Genomic DNA, 23,656 nt, shown 5'->3' with positions numbered 1-23,656 from the left:
TCCTAACCGTCCTCTGCATATACGCCGATCCCGGCGTATGCCAACAGAGGGCAGAAATGAAATGGCCGACAATGCCAATCGGTAGGCTGTGAGGGGCACGAAGAGTGTTGGGGAGAATCGAGGAGTCAGGGAAACACCCAGCCGGGGTCTCTACCTGAAGGGAGCAGCCGCTCAACCTCTTCCTCAGACTGCACCGGGACGCGGAGTCACCTCCTGGTGATGCGTCACCGATACCCCAATCACAAGCAAAGAAGACTGAACCGAGAGCAGCCGCTCGATCGATCCTGTGGACTTCCGAGTCTGTAACGCGGCAAACACCTCCTGGTGTGCGTTACAGCTGGCAGTCCCTGTATCTCTGGTCGGGCTGGGAGTTACGACTCCAACCAGCAAAAGCGCCACTGCGCTTTGACTCAGCCGAGTCAAAAAGTGAAGCTCAATGGTTATCCGGTAGAGCTTCCGGGTCCTTCACAGGTGACGATGGGGCAAGACACGGCCCAGGGAGTAACGACTCGACCTACCTCCGTTCTTGCCTTACTGGAGCACCACTCCGGAACACTGCTCTTCACTAAGCAGGTACGTCGGTGTAAACACAATATCCGACAGCGTTGTACCTCCCGGTTCCTCCCTTTATAGGGCGTGTTGTCCTTGAGTTATGTAACAGCTCTCCTGTTTACATAAGGGCGTGTTTTCCTTGAGTTATGTAACAGCTCTCCTGTTTACATAAGGGCGTGTTTTCCTTGAGTTATGTAACAGCTCTCCTGTTTACATAACCTCTCAACCGCTAAGTATCCTGGGAGATGTAGTCCGTTTTCGCTGGTTACCGTTTTCCTCCCCTCGCATGACAGGAATTCTTGACAGTACATCCTCCCTCTCAGCGGCTCCCCACGGGTCCAGCGCTGGCAGGAAAACGCCGATGGAACAAGGAGACCAAGCGCGGAGCATGAACCCCTTCGGCCGGTTCCCATGACTGCTCCTCCGGGCCATAGCCTTTCCACGCAACCAGGTACCACAGCTTCCCCCTGCACCATTTGGACGCCCGTATGCCCGACACTTCATACTCCACCTCCGACTCCACGCATACCTGCCTAGGTGTCCCAGACGGCTTGGAGGGTGCTGGTTTGAGCAATGATACATGAAAGACAGGGTGTATCCGCAATGACTGGGGCAAGCACACCTTCACGTTCACGGGACCCATACACTTGGTAATTCGATAGGGGCCCATGTACTTGGGATGGAACACACTGTTCTTTCGAAACCTCATGTTTCTTGTGGATATCCAGACGTAGTCTCCAGTGCGGTACAGTGGCCCGGGCCTTCTCTTCCTGTCTGCCGCAGCCTTGTATCTTCTCTTGGCCTCTATTAGGACAGCCCTTGAGCGCATCAACGTGTCTTTTATGTGTGCCACCCTGTCCGCTGTGGCGGGAATCCTGTCCTCTCTGAACGGATGTAGAAATGGCAAGAACCTGGGATGTTGGCCATAGTTGCTATAGAACGGAGATGACTGTGTGGAGCTGTGAGTGGCGTTGTTATAGGCTATCTCTGCAACCCATAGCAAGTCGACCCATTCTTCCCTGGTCCACAAAACATCGCAGATACTGTTTGAGCGTTTGGTTCAGGCACTCGGTTTGGCCGTCCGTTTGAGGGTGGTAGCTGGTGGACAGGGCGGTCTTAACATGCAGCGCAGTGCACCAAGTCTTCCAGAATTGCGCAGTAAACTGCGACCCCCGGTCCGACACGATCACCCCAGGTAATCCATGCAGTCGTACCACATTCTTTAGGAGTAGTGACGCCAATTCCCCGGCCGTAGGGACTCTCTTGCAGGGGATGAAGTGCCCCATTGTCGTCAAGTAATCCACCACCACCAGTATTGCCGTCATCCCCTGGTCTACCGGTAGGCCCACCACGAAGTCCAGTGATATGCTATCCCATGGTCTATCCGGGGTCGGAAGTGGATGTAAGAGCCCTTGGGTTCGGCCATGGTCGGCCTTCATGGTAGCACACGTAGGACACTCCTGTCCCCACCTCCTGACATCCACTCTCATGGTTGGCCACCAGAAATGCCGTCCCATGCTAGCCACCGTTTTTTCAAAGCCCAAATGACCTGCGCATGGAGAGTCATGGCACCAGATGAATGCTTGTTTCCTTAGCCTAGGCGTGGGTATCAATAGGCACCTGCCCTTCAGGGGTATCCCGTCCTTCAGCTGCCATTCTCTGTGACTGAGGAGCCACCTCCGCCATGCGAATGACCTGATCCCTCTCTTCATTCCCCTCAGGAAAGTATCCGGTTGGATAACCTCCAATACCATCCTCGGGGAAATGATGGAATGCTCGGTCGCAGGCAATGGTTCCTTAACTGCAGATTGACGGGACAGGGCGTCCGCCTTCCGGTTTTCCGTCCCCGGCCGATATGTGATGCGGAAGTTGAACCCCGCAAAGAAGATCATCCACCGCAGCTGTCTGGGAGAAAGGTGTCTTGTGGCCGTCATGAACTGTAGGTTCCGATGGTCCGTGTACACCGATACCACATGTCTTGCCCCCATCAACCAATGCCTCCATTCGGTGAAGGCGTCCTTGATTGCGAGAAGCTCCTTCTCCGCAATATGGTAGTTGCGTTCGGCGTCGTTGAGTTTGCGGGACATGTACGCAACGGGATGAAGCACCCCTGTGTCGTGGTTGCGTTGGGACAAGATAGCCCCCAGCGCCACATCCGATGCGTCCGCTTCCACCACGTAGGGGAGATCCGGATCGGGGTGAGCCAACACCGGCGCCTTACCAAAGGCGCTTTTCAGGGCCTCAAAGGCTTTGTTCGCTTCAGGGGACCAGACAAACTCCTTGGACTTCCTCAGTAGCTGTGTGATTGGGGCCACCAATCCTGAAAATCCATCTATAAACCGCCTGTAAAAGTTGGCGAAGCCAATGAAACTTTGGACGTCCTTCACGCTTTGGGGCACCGGCCATTCTATCACCGCCTTGATCTTTCGTTCTGCCATCTCCTGTCCCTCTGGACTCAGCATCACTCCGAGGAATTCCACGGATGTGACGTGGAAGTCACACTTGCTGAGTTTACAAAACAGCATGTTTTCCCTCAGCTTTTGGAGCACAGCTTTGACGTGGTGTACGTGCTCCTCCACACTGGACGAATAGATGAGGATGTCGTCGATATATACGACCACGTAGATATCCAACTCCTCTCTGAATACCTCATTCAAAAAGTACTGAAAGGCTGCCGGGGCGTTGCACAGACCGAACGGCATGACGAGGTACTCAAAAAGGCCGAACCTGGTCTTAAAGGCGGTCTTCCACTCGTCTCCGTCCCTCATGCGCACCAGATGGTATGCCCCTTTCAAATCCAACTTGGTGTAGATACGAGCTTTCTTGACCTGTTCCAGAAGTACACTGATGAGAGGCAAGGGGTACCGATTCTTTACGGTTATCGCATTCAATGCCCTAAAGTCCACACAGGCTCTCAGCTCCCCATTAGCCTTCGGGATGAAGAAGAGTGGCGAGGCGGCCGGAGACTTGGACGGGCGGATGAATCCTAGCTTGAGGAGTTTATCCAGGTACCCCCGGAGATGCACGTTTTCAGGCTCCGTCAGGGCATACAGCCTGCCGCTGGGAACGCTGGCCCCTGGCACCAGGTCGATCTGGCAGTCAAACTGTCTATGTGGTGGTAGCACTTCCGCCTTCACCTCATCAAATACATCCTCAAAACTGTGATAAGCCTGGGGGAGAGCCACATCTTTTTCTGCCGCTGTAGCCACCGTCTGACTCCCGCTCTCATCTGCGTCAAGGGATTCCGTTCTTATTCCACAATGTAGGATGCAATACGGTGACGTCAGTTCGATGCGATGTGTTGGCCAATCCACAGAGGGGTTGTGTTTCTGTAGCCACGGCAATCCCAATATGACGCCATATTGGGGCGCTCGGATGATGTTAAAATCGATTTGTTCCAAATGGTTCCTCCCACATCTCATCGGAAGGACCCCCGTGTGCTGCCCGATGGGCCCCGTCACCAATCGCCTTCCGTCTACAGCATAGACGTCTTCGGGTACAGCTTTGGGAAGAAGCACTAGCCCTAGCCTGCATGCCTCGTTGTGGTCCATAAACATGCCAGTGGCCCCTGAATCCACCATGACCACAATGGGTATCCACTGGTCATGCACTCCCACGTGCACCGTGAGAAACAGGTGTCGTGGTCCCTTAGTGACCGAGTTGGAAAGTGAAGGGATGGATGAGTGACTCCGAGATGCCCCTTCTTTGGTCTGGGAGTCCTCTAGTTTTCCGCCGGTACGTCCACCACGGCTGTTACCGACCGGTTGGCCCGATAACGTGACGTCTTCGGTTTGGCAGGGCATTCACGTACGTAGTGGCCTTTTTTGCCACAATATAGGCACAATCCTTGTTTACGGCGTGACTCTTTCTCCGTGGCTGTGAGGCTCGCTCGTATTGCGCCGATGTCCATGGGTTCTCCCTTGGATGCGGTGGAAGTTTCAGGACTTCCCACTGTCACATAGGATGGAAGGGATTTTCCTTTTCTCCCATGATCCCCCTTTCTTTCACTTAGCCTATGTTCCAGCCGTAATACCAGGTTGATAAGGCCCTCACATGTCTTGGGTTGTGGGTCAATATGAGCCACGGCGTCCTTGAGCTCATCGCACAGCCCGTGATGGAAGAGCGCCGTCTGTTTAGCAACAGGCCACTTGGTTTCCGCAACCAGCCTTCGGAACGCGTTGAGATACTGCACCAGGTCGTTGGATCCCTGTCTCAACTCAAGCATTTCACGGTCCGCCGTGTACGAGTCAGCCCTTCTGTCGAAGACCTTCAGGAATTCCTCGCGAAAAGCACCCCAATCACATAAGATGGGGTAGTCCCTGCTCACCAGAGGTACGGCCCATTGTGCCGCGTTTCCAGCCAAATAGGATATAAGGAAAGCCACACGAGCCTGACTCGTGGGGAACGCCCTTGGTTTGCACGATAAATGTAGCGCCACTTGTGTGAGGAATACCTGCACTGTGTTAGGATCCCCACTGTACCTCTCTGGTGTTGCCAAGGGGACGGCTACCGGCATTTCCACTACTACCGCAGGGGTCTGGTTCGTGAGGGAGGTGCTGGGCGTGAGCGGGTCCAATTGGATAGCATCCAGTCTGGCTTTTACATCGGCTGTTTCTTGCCTGGAGGCAGCCAATTCAATTTGCACGGTCGCTAAAGCAGCCAGCACATCATCAAGTGTTGCCATGTCTGTTATCGACCGGGAGACAGTTAGTGTTATTGAGGTCGGATATTTTGTAACGCCCTGAACGTCTCAGGATCGTTTAACAGACACGATAATGAGAACGCAACCACTTGTGAAGGTTTAGTTATTTTAATGAAGGCAAAAATAATACAAGGAATAAACAAAGGTTATAGTCACTGGAATCCTCCAGGCTAAGTACGTTACCAGCCCACAGCACGGATGGTCCTAACCGTCCTCTGCATATACGCCGATCCCGGCGTATGCCAACAGAGGGCAGAAATGAAATGGCCGACAATGCCAATCGGTAGGCTGTGAGGGGCACGAAGAGTGTTGGGGAGAATCGAGGAGTCAGGGAAACACCCAGCCGGGGTCTCTACCTGAAGGGAGCAGCCGCTCAACCTCTTCTTCAGACTGCACCGGGACGCGGAGTCACCTCCTGGTGATGCGTCACCGATACCCCAATCACAAGCAAAGAAGACTGAACCGAGAGCAGCCGCTCGATCGATCCTGTGGACTTCCGAGTCTGTAACGCGGCAAACACCTCCTGGTGTGCGTTACAGCTGGCAGTCCCTGTATCTCTGGTCGGGCTGGGAGTTACGACTCCAACCAGCAAAAGCGCCACTGCGCTTTGACTCAGCCGAGTCAAAAAGCGAAGCTCAATGGTTATCCGGTAGAGCTTCCGGGTCCTTCACAGGTGACGATGGGGCAAGACACGGCCCAGGGAGTAACGACTCGACCTACCTCCGTTCTTGCCTTACTGGAGCACCACTCCGGAACACTGCTCTTCACTAAGCAGGTACGTCGGTGTAAACACAATATCCGACAGCGTTGTACCTCCCGGTTCCTCCCTTTATAGGGCGTGTTGTCCTTGAGTTATGTAACAGCTCTCCTGTTTACATAAGGGCGTGTTTTCCTTGAGTTATGTAACAGCTCTCCTGTTTACATAAGGGCGTGTTTTCCTTGAGTTATGTAACAGCTCTCCTGTTTACATAACCTCTCAACCGCTAAGTATCCTGGGAGATGTAGTCCGTTTTCGCTGGTTACCGTTTTCCTCCCCTCGCATGACAGGAATTCTTGACAAATACTCACGGCCAGAACATTATGGCGCGAGCATTTCAACAAGTAAAGTATGCGGAGCAAACCACTACAACATTCTTCCGTGTTTTCCAACTCTCCAACAATAATTTATTGTTGGCGCCATTTTACCATAAGTGAATTTACAGTACTTCACACTCTTATTAATGAAACTTTTACATTCCATGGTGCTTTTATTATTCTCTTTTCCCTCGCTTCTTCTCTGGTCCTAAATCTAATTTCTGGGCAATCACTTGAATTCATTCCCTGAAGTCCATCTTCACTCCTCATTACACCCTCTTCTACTCCACCAAACACAGCAAAAATAAAAAAAATATTATTAATCATATAGGTGGAACCAAGTGCATTTCCAATGCTTGTTTTATATGCAAGCACACAGGTTTCACCTGCATTTTTAAATTTCCACTATCATAACTATTGAAAATCCGAGCTCCACCCATTCATTCCAATATTTTGACCAATTCAAAACAATATATCACGCAGCACAAACTCGGTCACATTCCAAAAGGTCAGTAAGACCTGCTCAGTATTGACCTTCATGGCTCAAATTGAGTGATACATATGTAACATTTTATGTTTTTTTCAGTTGTTGTAGTATTATGATTCTACAAATATTTGTTTTTTTCTTGTCTGATAATTTGGTCTTATATAATCTACTAATTATCCTCTGGCTTTTGAATGTCCCACATAATTGTAATTTTATTATCTGTAATTCGCGGATGTCTTTGCAAGCATGATAACCAACTAAAGCTCTCCACACATTCACTGCACTTGAACGGTTTTTCTTGTGTGTGCTCGCTGATGATTCTGTAAAGCAGAAGCTTCACTAAAACTACTTCCAAATTCACTGCAGCGGTCACAAAATGCTTTGTGTGTGTGTGTGTCTTGAGACTGGATAGCAGCTTTTGACGTTTGCAGATAAAGATTATTCTTCCTCCTGGTGAATACAAATTGGGACTGTACTATATATTTTAGACAGCAGAACTTCTCTTTCCTTTATCCTTCTATCGATTGTCAACACTCTGTTGTATTTTTTTTTTATTGGTTGCTGTGGTATAGTCAGGAAGAGTTTACAATACACCTAGGGCGCTGAATGATGATCTATTATCATTTTAGGAATCAAGAGCACTACGGTAATCACATCATATTGATCCCATGATCAAAGCTTGTATTGGACACTTGCTTACACAGGAAGTGGTTCATCAATGGTGTTACCTTAATTTTCTGGACGTCATTTCTCAGTCTTGTGCCGTGAAGGTGCAGAGCTCAGACTCTTGCATTCACTGAATTCCTCTTGACTGTTTCTTCCACGATCTGTCAGTTTTTGTTCAGGTTACAGAATACTGTTACACAATACTTCAGACAGTTGTTATGCAAATTCAAAGTATTATCTTAATTATTATAATAATTTTGTGCATTCAAGGCGTTTCCTATTGAATGTAAAGAGATTCATAATTACTAAATGCAAATGTAATATAATGTAATATAATGTGAATACACAATATTTATCTGGCTGTAAAAGACATCTGTTTGCTATCTTTGAAACTTATCAAAGGACATTTCACCATATACAGATATTTAACTAAAAGTTCTGTTGAGTAAGTCACATTGTATTTACTTCAGAAAAGGAGGTGATTTACCAGTGTTCACAGAGTAACTTCGTGAAGAACGGGTGCTCACAGAGCACCCACATGCTACAGGTAGAGCTTTAGGAAGATGCACATTGTCAAAATTTAATTTAAGAAAGAACAGATTGAAGAAAAAAGGCTGAGCAGGATGTGCTGCTGATACTTAAGTTTCAGGAAGTGAATAACAAAGGTAACTCTTCAGGAAGCATATAAGGTGTGCTTTTCTGTTCACTTTGGGTTAGCTCAAGTGCCAACTTCTGTCTTTACCTTGCTTTTTGTTAAGTAACCTTTACCACTATCCCTGCCCCCATGGGGTTGGTTCAAGCATTTTTGGTATCTTACAACTTAAAAGACTGATGCATTATTGTGCAATGAGGTGGATTTCGTTTTGCCATAACATTTGTTCACCTCTCTAAAACTAGCACATCTTACAGGGACTTCCTCTGGCTGGCACACATTATAAAGAAGAGATTCTTTAGTTCTCCCTAAAGTAGATAAACATCAGACCTTGTTGCATTTCAAGCTGCAGCTCCTTTCTGGACAGGGATTTTTTGTAAAGCAGAATGAGGGGCTCGTTATAATGTCCCGCTTTTACAATATGCGCACAGATAAGGCAAACAAACTGATTCATAATTTAATTTAAATTAACAATATCAATCATTAAGGTCTTATAATAGAGAATCTATGACAACCAATTATTTATTTACCTGACAAATCGTCACAGCCTGCATATTAATCTTTTTTTTTTGCTAAAGCGCCAGAAAGCACAAAGTACCAAGGATAGTAATTATCGCTGTAGAACCGCTATGGAGCGCAGGTCAGATACACTAACCAGGTTTGTCAATGATTTCACCTCCTGACTTTAGTCCTTTAAGTTTCAATTAACCACAAGAGTACAATTTTAAAGCCCCTCCCCCCAGGATCTCAGAGGAGGCATTAGAGACAAACTGGGTGTCAGGCAGAGTCCAGTCCAGGCATAGTTGCCACTGATCAACTGGGCAGTTTCAGAAAGGTTTCTTGTTGCTTGAACAGGTCAGCTTTATAACCCTTGCAGTCCACATCTTTGTTCTTGGTAGAAGAGAGAGCAGGCCCAGTCCTCTAGGGATCTACTCAGGCAGGAAAAAGGCAACTTTCTAAAAGTGCAAAAACAACAATTGATAGACAGAATGCCGAACAATCTCATACATTCACCCCAGTACAGAGATCTGGGCCTAAATCCATCGTTTTTTGCTCACCATGCCATTCCAGTTTGAACCCAGCCATATGCAAATCAGTCTTGACCCTGTACCTCATGGGAACAGTCCAGCCCGAACTTTCTAAAAGTACCTTTTCCTTAATAGTTATACAAAATGTGATTTTATCATTAAATTGGAGTTTGAATGTCTCTTACAAAGAGTTCTTGAATTGTTTTGCTATCTGCTCCCAAACAGCAATTAGCCTTATTAGATGTAATAATGTAACCCAGTGTTTTACTATGGAGCAACCAGCCGTGCTACAGCGAAAATAGGTGTAGGACCTTTTTCACTGTACTGACATGTTGAACAGTAAACCTTTACCTGTCCTACTTTTAAATATGGTGTACAGTGCCTTATGGATGATAAGGCCTATGTGGAGGGGTCTTATTGATGATAACGCCTACGTGGAGGGGTCTTATTGATGATAAGGCCTACGTGGAGGGGTCTTATTAATATTTATAAAAAAACATTAGGTCGGTCGAAAGGAGTGATTTTTTTGACAAGACGCATTTCCAGTTTAAAACTACGCGGCCAGACTACAATGGTAAAAGACACAATTGATGGACGGAATGCAGAACAAATCAAAACATTGACCCCCAGTCAAGAGATATGGGTTAAGTCCATCATTTCTTTGCTCACCATGTCACCCCAGACTACAATGCTAAACCTGGAGACCTGCTTAATAGTGCAACTGTAGTGTTTGACACAATGTCTGCTGCAGTCCAATGGTAGCATTCAATTTACAGGCCGGGGGTATACTTTGTACCATTCACTAGGGACCTATAGGAAATTAAACAAACCAATCAGTTGTATACCAATTTTACAGTGTCCAAAGGAGGAGTACAATCACTTTACTACTGGCTGGCTGGGGTAAAAGGCACAAGAGTTCTGTAGCCGGCAAAAATAAGGGGCAGCAAAAAATGAAGCCTCCTGCTAGCCAAAAGCTATGGTAGACCAATCGATAGCCTGCAAAGATGATAAAATGTGGAAACTTTTCTTATGTCTATTGTGTAAGGTATGCCTGGAGCAGGCCTACTGTCTCTATGACAGCACAGGCAACAAATCCAGTTCAGAAGTGGTATCACCGGGTTCAAGTCTTGAGTCATCAACACAAGTTTCGGTGTGAAATCCAAATGTAATCTACCACCTTCTTCACGGCGCAAAAAGGTTAAAAGTAAAGGAGGGCAGGGGAACTAGAGAAAATATAAAATCTTTAACAAAGGAAGGGCTGACATGACTACAATAAACTCATATGCAATAGAGAGTGTGTCTTCGATACATGGGTAGGATAGAGGTTGAAAAACAAAAAAGGTTACGACCTACACAAATAAGTGCCCATATCCAAACTCTATATGGCCTTACAGAAAGAAATGACCCAAATGTGTGGGAAACCAAAGATTATGTCAGGTTCGAATAACAATCCAATAGTTTTCCAGTGCTGCCCTACAGTCTTAGAGAAATAAAGATTGTAAACGTAAGTAACTAATAAATAGACTAGCACTAACACCTTTACGCTAAGACATTGAACGACCTAAAAATCCTACCCATATTTGCCGAATTAAGTTTGCAGGGGTGTAACTAGTTGGGTTGCAAAATAATGTCCCAGGTCAGGCGAAGTGGAGGGGCTAACGGGAAGGGGTGACGGTGGGTCAACCAAACTGACCCAATACCAGCAGAGCACCCAATGGGATAGAGGAGAAAGGCCAATTAGAAATATAAAAACGTGTATTGATAGTACTTAATTAGAGAGATTAGACAAACCAAATCTTACCTCTAAGTCTGGGCACAAGGACAAAGAAACCACTGCCAACGGTGATAAGATGACAACCACCGAGGGAAAATATTATCCAAACTAGATCGAGATCCCTGATATAAGTGCTTCGTGTTGTGCCCACACACCCATTCTCTCAGGTATACTACAGAAGAGAGAGAAACACAGATGTCCTCACTATGAAACAGTGGTAAGGGGAAAGTCTTCAACATGAACACAGATTCCTACAGAATGAAGAGATATCCGTAAGGGAAACCCTTCAAGATCCCCTTGAAATGCATAGGAAGACTTCTCCCTTATTGCGCCCATGAAATCCAGTGAATAATCCCCAGATCATGACAATGGGCAGGTGCCTACTGTTCACGGAAAGATAAAGAAGGACCTCCAACCAAGACCCTAACTAAACGGTAAAGCCTCGGTCTCAAAAACTTGCAGTGGCTGAAGAAAGGAAAAAAACACACCGCCTCTCCTTCCATCATAATGAGAAATTCCAGATCGCTCGGTAGCTGAAAGAAACGCCCCAGAGCCGTTTACACTGCCCGCTCAGACTCCGCCCTGCACATGCCTCATGCTGAAGGCAGCTCCTGAACAGGTCACTGACACTGAGCCCGCTCTATGCTGCCGCGCGCTGCGCTTCCTACGTGCTGACAGCGGTATGAACGGGAATGAACGGTGGACCATGCGAGGGGAAAGCGCTCTCCCTGAATAAACATGCCGCGCTGTCGCTCAGACCTCCCACTCTGTTTGAGGTCCCTTTACGCATTTTGTTATCCAAAAAATGTATTTCTGAGCTTCCCGCGGCAGCACTGTAAACAACCGTTCAGGACTGTGGCTGGCCCGGAGGCGCTTTAATACCACACACCGGATCCTAGGCGCTACACACGTGACATATCAATCACTCAGAATAAAGGAAAATCTCATGTCTGACTCCGTTTTGAATCTTTCAGCCCAGGTACTTTGATCCCTTGATGCTACTGCCCCTTAAATGATCTATTTCCCAAAAAGTGACCTTGCTCTCTGAGCTCGCGCAGTAAGAAGCGACATATCCCGGGCATGCGTAGTAAGCATGTCACTTATTGTCAGGGCATGCGCAGTGAGACATGGCACTTAACTTGCGAGCATGCGTAGTAGTGATACACGATACTTATCTTCTGGACATGCGCAGTAAGTAGATCTCTATAGGCAGCAGTAAGTGCCACAGTGCCCAGCAGGGAGAGGTTTAAATAAACTTCCAGGCTCCTCTCTCCAATCACTTGCTCGCTTTTATTCAGCCGGTAATCGCAAGATCCCAGTGAAGAGCCGCCCACGAGGTACCATGGAGGTGAGATCGGCTTGATATAGTTTGTCGGTACTTAGGGCTCATCACTGTCTGTGCCCCTCTGACAGCTTACCTCTGCCCCCAGTGTCACTTCAGGTAGGGTTAACCCCCTCCCTCCAGTGTCACTTCAGGTAGGGTTAAAGGCCACCCAGTGTGACTTCAGGTATGTTAACTCCCCTCCCTTTAGTGTCACTTCAGGTATGTTAACCCCCTCTACCTTCAGTGTCACTTCAGGTACGGTTGACTCCCCAGTGTCACTTTAGGTAGGGTTAACCCCCTCCAGTGTCACTTCAGGTACTGTTACCCCCCCTCCAGTGTCACTTCAGGTAGGGTTAACCCCCCCCCAGTGTCTCTTCATGTGGGGTTAACCCCCCCCCTCCTCCTCTAGTGTCGCTTTAGGTAGGGTTAACCCCCCTCCAGTGTCGCTTTAGGTAGGGTTAACCCCCTTCCGGTGTCACATCAGGTAGGATTAACCCCCCTCCAGTGTCACTTCAGGTATGTTAAACCCCCTCCCTCCAGTGTCACTTCTGGTAGGGTTAAACGCCCCCCAGTTTCACTTCAAGGCTGTTAAACACGCCCCCCCTTCAGTGTCACTTCAGGTATGTTAAACCCCCTTCAGGTTCGGTTGACTCCCCAGTGTCACTTCCGGTAGGGTTAACGCCCTCTCCCCCGGAGTCACTTCAGGTAGGGTTAATCTCCCCACTCATGTCACTTCTGGTAGGTCTTAAGCCCCCTGCCAGTGCCACTTCAGGTAAGGTTAACCCCCCTGAAGTGTCACCTCAGATGGGGTTACCCCCTCTACAGTGTCACTTCAGGTAGGCTTAACCCCCCCGACCCTAGTGTCACTTCAGGTAGGGTCACCCCCCCCCGTCCCCCTCCAGTGTCGCTTCAGGTAGGGTTAACGCTTCAGGTAGGGTTAGCCTCACCCAGAGTCAGTACAGGTAGGGATACCCCACTTCCAGTGTCACTTCAGGTAGAGTTAACCCCCACTCCAGTGTCACTTCAGGTAGAGTTAACCCTCACTCCAGTGTCACTTCATTAGGGTTACCCCCCCATTCCCGTGTCACTTCAGGTAGGGTTTAACTCCCCCTTAAGCGCTCATATTCTATATATTCCTATTCCTGAAGCTCTACACACTCCCTTACCTCTGTACCTCTTCGTGATTGCACTGCCCACACCAGTGTTCTTAGCACACACACACACCTGAATGGTGTATTCTTTAACAGATGATTTCACACTCACTCCTGTTACAATTCACTGATTCAGCTTTTTTAACCCCAGTAAGACACATAACTGCAGCATGTTGTTTCTCCTCCTCCTCCTCCGTCAGAGCTTGTGCCTTGATCACTGGTGCATCTACACTGTACACTCTTTCGTACTTTGGAAAAATGTTGTTTGCAACATGAATATGGTATCCTCCTCTAACATCCAACGACTGTCCTGAGAGTTTGCGGAGTACACTAACGTGGCGCAGAGGAAACGCCAGGAAGACGAGTGAGGAGTACTTTCTGCCACTCGGGTCAGAGAAATCATATTGTGGTTTTTGTATACCCTGGAAGGAGGACTATAGAAGATTAGTGATTGTATAGAAGTCTATCTCAAGCAGTAGATTTCTGGAATAGAGAGATATTTTACAAGCCCTGACGGACGCATCATATCTGACGAAACACGTGTTGGCTAGTGCTGGAAATATCTCAGGAATCAACATCGGAGTTGAAAGAAGATGGACTGGACTTCGATTTCACAATACATACTGAATGGTGCTCAGTATAACTTGCCTTTTTGTTATGTATGACTGCCATTGTCAGCCTCCATCACGAGTAGCAGAGTTATTCACTATGGTAATATAGGAACAGGGGGAGGCGTTCCAGGCGTCTCTATCAGCACTCTCAAATAGCCTGTCAGTGCAGTGCTGGCTTTAGTTTCCGTTTGGGAGCAGAGGCTCACGAGGAGCAGGCCGGGAGATGCACAGAAGGCGGTGGAGGTAGATGGCAAGAGGCTAACTTTTTAAACATTTGATGCTGGGAGTTGAGGCTGTTATGGCTGTCTCCCCCATTACCTCTAGGTTTCCCATTACCTCTAGGTCGCTTGTCCTCGACCCACTCCTCGAACTATGAGGTGCCTATCCAGTCCCAGGAGCCAGGGGCTACAATAAAGTACCATTCCCTCAGCGCTTCCTGTTTTGTTACCTGTCCTGCAGATGCAAGGCAGGGAATTCTGAAGTCGACTTCCACCAGCGTAGGTGATGTTATTCTCGCTTCTGGGCTCGGAGAAAAATTCTCTACCTATGTGGTAGCTATGCTGGTTGGGAGAGCATAAACAAATCCCCCTGGCACCCGATGGTGTCAATAGGAACATCATTTTAATGAAAGTCAGTCTGATATGACTTGTCTTCCCTCGGCTATGTGAGTGTTGCTGAAAGAGCACTCTTTACGCTTATAGGAGCAGGTCTCTTTGTTCATCGCTACTTCCCCCATTATGTTAGGTAGAGTTTGTATGGCTCAGATAATCGCTTGTAAGGGTTTCCAGGTGGTGGAGTAAGTGTGTAGATGTTGGGTGTCAGACCCTGCAGAAATTAGTTGAAGAGCCATGTCTTTAGCTTCTTGTGGAATTCAAGAAGTGAGGAGTAGGCCCGGATGTGTTGGGGAGTTTGCAAGGAAGAATGTGGCTGAGTGCAGGTGTCTTGTGGGGTGGTAGAAGTGCAGGCTTTTATTCAGGTATGCAGGTCTGATGTTGTGCAGCACTTTGTATGTATGCATGAGGAGTTTGAATTGGCTGCGTTTGTGGATGAGGAGCCAGTAGAGCTCTTTGAGGCGTGGTAAGATGTGGGTACACCGTGAGAGGTCAAGGATTCGTTTTGCTTTGGCATTCTGGAAGCAGTGTAGGAGGTGGTTGGAGCTCCTGGCGTAGAGTGCGTTGCTGTGCTGTAATCTGCTAGTGATGAGGGATTGCATGATAGTGTGCCTGGTGTTAAGAGATAGCCATCTGAATATCTTGAAGTCATGAGAAGAATGTGGAAGAAGGAGGAGCTGACCGCATTGACCTGCGATGCCATGTTGAGCTTGTCATCCAGGATGCTTCCTAGGTTTCTGACACGGTCAGTCAAGGTAGAAGTTTATCCAAACTCCGAAGACCACCACCTGGAGCCCTGTGGAGAGTTCTTGTTCCCAAAGATCAGCACTTCCGTCTTGTCGGAGTTGTCATCCAGTCTGCTGCGTTGATCATGCAGTTGGAGAAGTTGCTTCTGATGATGGTGGACTTGTCTGTCACAGACAGGAGAAGTTGGATGTCATTGGTGTAGGATATGATGGTGATGCCTTTGGAGCTATGATGTTGGTGACCAGGGTCATGTAGCTGTTGAACAGGGTTGGGCTGAGTGAAGAATCTAGAGAGCCTTCACAGATCAGCTCCTTGGATTCTGATTTGTACGGTGGTAGTCTGAATTTCTTTATTCTTTCTGTGAGAAAGGATCCTATCCAGTTGAGGGCTGGTCCTTGAATACCTATCTTGTAGAGTCTTCTGATGAGTGTGTGGTTGGAGACTATATCGAAGACTGCGGAGAGGTTGAGTAGGATAAGGGCTATGGCTTCTCCTAGGTCCAGCATAGTGCAGATGTTGTCTATGAGTGCTGTTTCTGTGCTGTGGTTGTCCTAAATCCTGATTCGGTGTGGTTCAGTAGGTTGTAGTGTTCGAGGTGGCTGGTGAGTTGTCTGTTGATGGCCTTCTCCATCACTTTGGCCTGTAATAAAGCAGAGAGAAGGAATGGATGTTGTTCAGCTCACTGAGGTTGGCTGATTACAAATAAAATGTTATTAAGGTGGGCATTGACTGATGCATGTTTCCAGACTTCTGGGAAGGTGGCAGATTTGATGGAGATGTTGATGATGTGAGCGACAGCACTGCTGATTGGTGGACCTCCCACATTGTATATGTGGTGGAGAGATGGGTCCGTAGGTGCCCCGGAGCGTTCTGTTTTCATGATTGCTGCAGTATCTTCTTTGGTGAGAGTTTTCCATTCATTCAGTCATTCGTCTCTTTTTGTGGTGGTCAGGTGGATGATCAGATATTTGGGGTCTGATTTTTGTTCGGAGTTGCTGTAGAACTTTTCTGTTTTGCTGTGGATAACTTGTCGTCGAATTCCAGTGAAAGAGTGATGGTGCTGGCTTTGACCTCAGGGTGGTGAACGTTTTATGATTGTGACAATCTCCTTGCAGCTGTTGGAGCTTGCCTCTAATCGTTGGGTTAGTGGCCTTCTTTTGGTGACTCTCAGAAGTTGGTGTGAGCGTCTCAGTGTGGCCTTGTAGGTGGATCTGCATTGTCGTTGGTTCTCCATTTTCTTTCTAGCTGCTTGAGTAGCGTTTAGATTCTTGGAGGTCCTCTGTTTACCAGCTGGCTTGTTTGTTGGTTCTTCTTTGTTTGTTGCTTTTGATGGGCACAAGAGAGTCTGAAAAGTTCTTGATCCATTTGATGAAATTGGTGATGTCCGTGTCGAGGTTATTGTTGGTTTTGAGTTAGTCTGTTTGGAGGACGATGAGCCAGTCTGCCTCTGTTACTTTGTTCCAGCTACGGCTGGGTAGGTTGATGCTTGTGGGTGCATTGTCTTGCGCTGTGGTGATTACAAAGTTTATGATGGAGTGGTCAGTCCCTGTACGCAGTGAGGTGGTGTTTTAGGTGATCAAATCACTGATAGTGAAAATTGGATCCAGGGTATTTCCTGCAATGTGAGTAGGGCCTTGATACTTGAGGCTCTGCGCAACACAAAGATATCTCATCACACAGCCTCAACACTCCTTCACTCACCAAGCACACTACTGAGATCTGAGACCTACTACATGAACATTTGCTGGGCATTCTTATTTTTTTCAAGGCAACATGAATGAACCTTCGGACCAGACATTGCCACAGCAATCTCGGATGACTACAAGATTGTTAGACAGGACCTCCAGAGCAAGCCCAGAGGCAGAGGTGCCATCATACTCAAGAACACAATCCTCTGCTTCACCACCACGGACTCCACCGCCAACTATATGGAACACTTCACTTTCAAGCTTCACACCATAGCCAACCTCAGCCTATTAGGAACCCTTATATGCAGACCTCTGAGACCCGCTCCAACTACATGTGCAATTTCACAAACTTCATTGTGCCCCATATCATCGATGCCAGCACATTCATCCGCCTCAGAGATCTCAACTTTCACCTAGAAGACCCCACTGACCCATACTCCACAGCTCTCTTACAGACCCTCAGAAACCTAGGGCTTCCCAAGCATATTACCAGACTGATCTATGCCGCTGGTCATCTCCTGGACCCAATTTACACTTCCCTCAGCTACATCACAGTCAACAATACAGTACCATTGACCTGGACAGACCATGGGCTTATCAGCTTCAGCGTTCACATCCTATAACACCCAAAACCTCACTTCATTGGAACTGCCTGCCGGATCTGGAACAAAGTCACAGAACCCGACTGGACCACCATACTCACCACGCTCAACCTGAACATGCCAGCAGCCTACCTACTGCCATCAGAAGGTTCAACAGATGATTAACTTCCTGGGCCAACGTTCTGGCCCTCTTAATTCTTGAGCAGAAAGGCATCACCCCAAGACCCAACCCAACGCAAGCTGGTACACAGCAGATCTCAGTCTGACAAGAGACACTGCAAGCAACTGGAGAATAGGTGTCAATTCACCCAAGACACCGCTTACAAAGACACTGGCTGATGCCAATTGACAAAAGTACAACTACCACAGACCATATCAATGCCTGCACAAACAAGAGAAAGGAGATTTTCACCACTGTCAAGGAGTTCACCGCCCTGCCACGTGTCTACAGCTGTAATGCCCTCACAAGACCTCTGTGACAAACTCTGAATACTCCAGCAACAACATTGCCACCATCTATGGAAACTTTGGCCGGCAACCAGACCCCATCACCCAGGTCGCCCAACTCCTCACTGAGACTGGGGACCAAATACTGACTGCCTGGATCACCATCACCCAGACTCAATAACTACTACCATAATGACAGACTACTCGGGCTCCTGCCGACTCCTGCCCAGACCACATCTTCACCAAATGACTCCTTCCTAACAGCGAAGTTCTAACTACCAACCTCAGTGCCTCCACTGACTTAGCCGATATCCCAGACACCTGCAAACCGTCACTCCCCTGCTCAAGAAGCCATCTGCCACACTCTCCAACTACAGGCCCAACTCCCTCCTACCATACCCAACCAAGGTCTCAGAGAAGGTAATCAATCTATCACTCATTGACCACCTCAACAACCATCAACCCTTTGACATCACTCAATAATGTTTTAGGCTCAACCAAAGCATGGAACTGGCACTCATTGCCCCCACAGACAACATCCGCATGATTCTAGATAGGGTAATCTGTGTCCCTCATCGTCCTGTATCTTTTGACAGCCCTCAGCACCATCTCACACCCTATCCTCATCATGCATCTGCATGACTTCAGTGTCCAAAGACCACCCTCCACTGGATCTGCTCCTTCTAAACTGAGAAAACACAAGCTGGCAGTCTGGCACTGTATTTCTCAGTAGCCTGCAAACTAATCTGTGGAGTGTGACCTGGTCAGTGCCCGTCGCTCATCCCGCCGCGTGGCTCACCTGTGTGTGCCTAGTCCCCGTTTGCCGCCGCCACTGCCAGTAACTGTTTCTTGGATTGTTATTGTATTTTATTTAATTGTATTGTGCCAGTACTCTGTTTCTCCCGCTGTTGTGCCCCTGACTGTTTGCCTGCTATCGCCGTTTTCCTCCCCCTGTTTGCCACTGTCGTGCCCCTGATTGCATTTCTGTTCTCTCGGTTCTCCCGCTGATCTACCCCGCTCCCCGCTGCTGCTCCCCCGCGGCCCCACCCCCGTTCCTTCAGCCTCACCTCGCTCCCCTCCCCACTCGCCACCCCGCTCCCGCCTCCCAGCTGCTCCTCCCTCCCACTGAGTACTTAAGGTGGTGTCCGCGAGGCGGGGAGCTGTGACCTGACCTGACCTGGTCAGTGCCGGTCGCTCCACCCGCCGCGTGGCCCACCTGCGTGTGCCTAGTCCCTGTTTGCCGCCGCCACTGCCAGTAACTGTTTCTTGGATTGTTATTGTATTTTATTTTATTGTATTGTGCCAGTACTCTGTTTCTCCCGCTGTTGTGCCCCTGACTGTTTGCCTGCTATCGCCGTTTTCCTCCCCCTGTTTGCCACTGTCGTGCCCCTGATTGCATTTCGGTTCTCTCGGTTCTCCCGCTGATTCACCCCGCTCCCCGCTCCCTGCCGCTGCTCCCCCACGGCCCCACCCCCATTCCTTCAGCCTCACCTCGCATCGCTCCCCTCCCCACTCGCCACCCCGCTCCCGCCTCCCAGCTGCTCCTCCCTCCCACTGAGTACTTAAGGTGGTGTCCGCGAGGCGGGGAGCTGTGACCTGACCTGGTCAGTGCCGGTCGCTCCACCCGCCGCGTGGCCCACCTGCGTGTGCCTAGTCCCCGTTTGCCGCCGCCACTGCCTCCACTGCCAGTAACTGTTTCTTGGATTGTTATTGTATTTTATTTTATTGTATTGTGCCAGTACTCTGTTTCTCCCGCTGCTGTGCCCCTGACTGTTTGCCTGCTATCGCCGTTTACCTCCCCCTGTTTGCCACTGTCGTGCCCCTGATTGCATTTCTGTTCTCTCCGTTCTCCCGCTGATCCACCCCGCTCCCCGCTCCCTGCCGCTGCTCCCCCGCGGCCCCACCCCCGTTCCTTAAGCCTCACCTCGCATCGCTCCCCTCCCCACTCGCCACCCCGCTCCCACGTCCCAGCTGCTCCACCCTCGCTCCGCCCCCTCCACTCTCCATTTATGGCAGAGTCCGCACGTACGCGCAGCGTTCACGCCCAGCGGGTGCGCCAATGGTGCGCCGAAGGCGCGCCAAAGGCAAGCCCGTCTGCGCCCATCCACGCCTGGACCGCGCCCAGCGCCAGACCCCCTGGCCCCCGCAGATGCCATCCCACCCGCCAGACGTATGACGCCGCCACCCTCAGCGCACTCAACACCGGACGCCTCCCCGGCTGCCACCAAGCCACCCCAGGACGCACCAGCGGACCCTTCACCTGCTAATCCTGCAAGTTCCCCTGCATCCGGACCTGCAACCGACCCGCACCCGCCAAGCCAAGCACCAACAGCAACCACCTGAAGTGCATCCTACTCAACACCCGCTCCGTCCAAAAACACGCCGTGGAACTATGGAACCTGCTCGACACCACATCTCCGGACGTCGCCTTCCTCACGGAGACCTGGATGAACGCCTCCTCAGCACCCAACATCGCCATAGCCATCCCGGACGGTTACAAGATCACCCGGAGGGACCGCGTCAACCAGACAGGAGGAGGCATCGCCATCGTCCACAAGAACACCATCCGCATCATGACCAACTCCGAAGACACCCTCGCAGCCGCCGAACATCTTCACTTCCAGATACACACCGACCCCAAGACCACACTCAGAGGCACCCTCATCTACAGACCCCCAGGACCCCGCACACATTTCAGCGAAGACATCGCAGACTTCATCAGCCCATACGCCCTCCCCTCCGCTGACTACATCCTCCTAGGGGACCTCAACTTCCACCTGGAGAACAACAACGACAACAACACCACCACCCTACTGGACAACCTCGCCAACCTCGGACTCAAGCAACTAGTGAACACCCCCACCCACTACGCCGGACACACGCTCGACCCAATCTTCTCCTCCAGCAAGTACATCTCCTTCAGCCACTCCACCGGACTCCACTGGACAGACCACAGCTGCGTCCACTTCAGCTTCAGAAAGACCACCACTCACCACCTCCCGCAACAGGTCCCCCGCAGGAACTGGAACAAGATCACCACCGACCACATCACTGAACCACAACCCTCCCGCCAGATCAACGGACCCCAACCAAGCAGCCCACAACCTCACGCAGTGGATCACCAACTGCGCCGACGACCTCGCACCCCAGAAAACGCATCCCAGCAGGCCCGGAAGCAAGAAAGCCCTGTGGTTCAACGGCGACCTCAAGAACTCCAAGAAGAACTGCCGCACCCTCGAGAAAGCCTGGCGAAAGAATCCGACCACAGACAACATGACCGCCCTCAAGCACGCCACCCGCAAACACCACCAGCTGATCCACACCACCAAGAAGACAGCATTCAAGGAACGACTAGACAACAACGCACACAACTGCAAGGAGCTCTTCAGTATCGTCAAAGAGCTCTCCAACCCCAGCGCCGGAAACAACGACATCACTCCCTCACAAGACCTCTGCGACTCACTCGCCACGTTCTTCCACCGCAAGATCGCAGACATACACAACAGCTTCGGCGAACAGACCACGCACCCCACCACTGAACCAACGCCCCCCCCCCCCCCCCACCACCCTGCGTGACTGGACCCCAGTCAACACCGAAGACACCATCCGCACGATGAACACCATCCACTCCGGATCGCCAACCGACCCATGCCCTCACCACGTCTTCAACAAGGCCGACTCCGTCATCGCGCCCCATCTCCTGGACATCATCAACTGCTCCTTCAACACTGCCACCTTCCCGGAGAGCTGGAAACACGCCGAACTCAGCGCCATCCTGAAGAAACCATCAGCAGACCCCGCCGACCTCAAGAACTACCGCCCCATCTCGCTCCTCCCGTTTCCTGCCAAAGTCATCGAGAAGACCGTCAACAGACAGCTGGCCGCCTTCCACGAGACGAACGGATCCCTCGACCACTCACAGTCCGGCTTCCGAGCCAATCACAGCACCGAGACCGCCCTCATCGCAGCCACCGACGACATCCGAACCCTGCTCGACAACGGGGAAACAGCGGCCCTCATCCTCCTGGACCTCTCCGCAGCGTTCGATACTGTCTGCCACCGCACCCTAGTACAACGCCTCAGCAACGTCGGAATCCAAGAGAAGGCACTGGAGTGGATCATCTCGTTCCTCGCCGGAAGAACCCAGAGAGTCCGCCTCCCCCAGTTCAGATCTGAGGCCACCGAAGTCATCTGCGGCGTACCACAAGGATCATCACTCAGCCCCACCCTCTTCAACGTGTACATGAGCCCCCTCGCAGCCATCGCACGCAAACACAGCCTCAACATCATCTCCTACGCCGATGACACCCAGCTGATCCTCTCCCTCACCAACGACCCCGCTACCGCCAGAACCAACCTACACGAAGGGATGAGAAAAGTTGCCGAGTGGATGAAGAACAGCTGCCTGAAACTGAACTCAGACAAGACGGAAGTCCTCATCCTCGGATCACCACCATCTGCCTGGGACGACTCCTGGTGGCCCTAGGCAGCGCACCCAAACCAACGGACCACGCACGCAACCTGGTTCTTCATCCTGGACTCCTCCCTGTCCATGACCAGACAAGTCAACGCCGTCTCGTCTTCATGTTTCAACATCCTTCGCATGCTCCGAAAGATCTTCCGATGGATCCCCACCGAAACCAGGAAGACGGTCACCCAGGCACTTGTCACCAGCCGACTGGACTACGGAAACACCCTCTACACCGGAACCACAGCCAAACTGCAACAAAGACTCCAACGCATCCAGAACGCCTTCGCACGACTCATCCTGGACATCCCCCGCCACAGCCACATCTCCGGACACCTGGAAGACCTGCACTGGCTCCCCGTCAGCAAAAGAATCACGTTCCGCCTCCTCACCCACGCACACAAAGCCCTCCACGACCTGGGCCCCAGGTACCTCAACAACCGCCTGACCTTCTACACTCCCACCCGCCAACTACGATCGACCAGCCACGCCCTCGCCGCCGTCCCACGCATCCGAAGAGCCATCATGGGAGGAAGATCCTTCTCCTACCTGGCAGCCAAGACCTGGAATTCCCTCCCCATCCACCTCCGGATCACCCAAGACCACCTCGCCTTCAGGAAACTACTCAAGACCTGGCTGTTCGAGCAGTAGCGGACCCCCTTACCCCCCCCCCCCCCCAAGCGCCTTGAGACCCCCCGGGTGAGTAGCGCGCTATACAAATTTCTTGATTGATTGAGTAGCACAAGGCTGTTCCCTCAGCCCCACGCTTTTCAACGCATACATGATCCCACTGGACAAAGTCATGCAAACCCACAACATCAACATTCTCTCCTACGCCAATGAAATGCAACTGATAATCTCCCTCTCAGACAGGACCCCTAAAACAAGAAGCAAGATCACCACCTGCATGACGAATGGAAGCAGTCCAACTATCTGAAGCTGAACACCGACAGTTCAGATGTAGTCATCTTCGGCCGCAGCACCTTAACTTGGAATTACAACTTGTAACCGTTGAACTGGGACCTACATCCTCAACCAACAACTACACCAGGGAACTCTGGATCATCATAGA

At 50.2% G+C, this 23,656-nt stretch overlaps 1 protein-coding gene across 5 annotated transcripts in view; it reads left to right on the top strand.

Moving 5' to 3' along the window:
- Nucleotides 1-23,656, top strand: part of LOC146869490 (uncharacterized) — a 117,572-nt gene that overhangs the window by 2,295 nt on the left and 91,621 nt on the right. For 2 of the 5 annotated variants that reach the window (XM_085599935.1, XM_085599927.1), the window contains exon 1: nucleotides 12,133-12,283. The exons of 2 other annotated variants lie outside the window; for them this stretch is intronic. In XM_085599935.1, coding sequence (XP_085456061.1) covers nucleotides 12,278-12,283 — 6 coding nt within the window. In that variant the 5' untranslated portion in view covers nucleotides 12,133-12,277. Of the gene's footprint in view, nucleotides 1-12,132; nucleotides 12,284-23,656 lie in introns of those variants that run through there. One more of the 5 variants, XR_014960049.1, reaches the window with a different exon arrangement.

Source organism: Triturus cristatus, chromosome 1_1 (assembly GCF_964204655.1).
Source record: "Triturus cristatus chromosome 1_1, aTriCri1.1, whole genome shotgun sequence".
In the NCBI taxonomy this organism is placed as follows: Eukaryota; Metazoa; Chordata; class Amphibia; order Caudata; family Salamandridae; genus Triturus; species Triturus cristatus.
The sequence above is the reverse complement of the archived record's forward strand: the minus strand, read 5'-3'. Positions and strand labels throughout refer to the sequence as shown.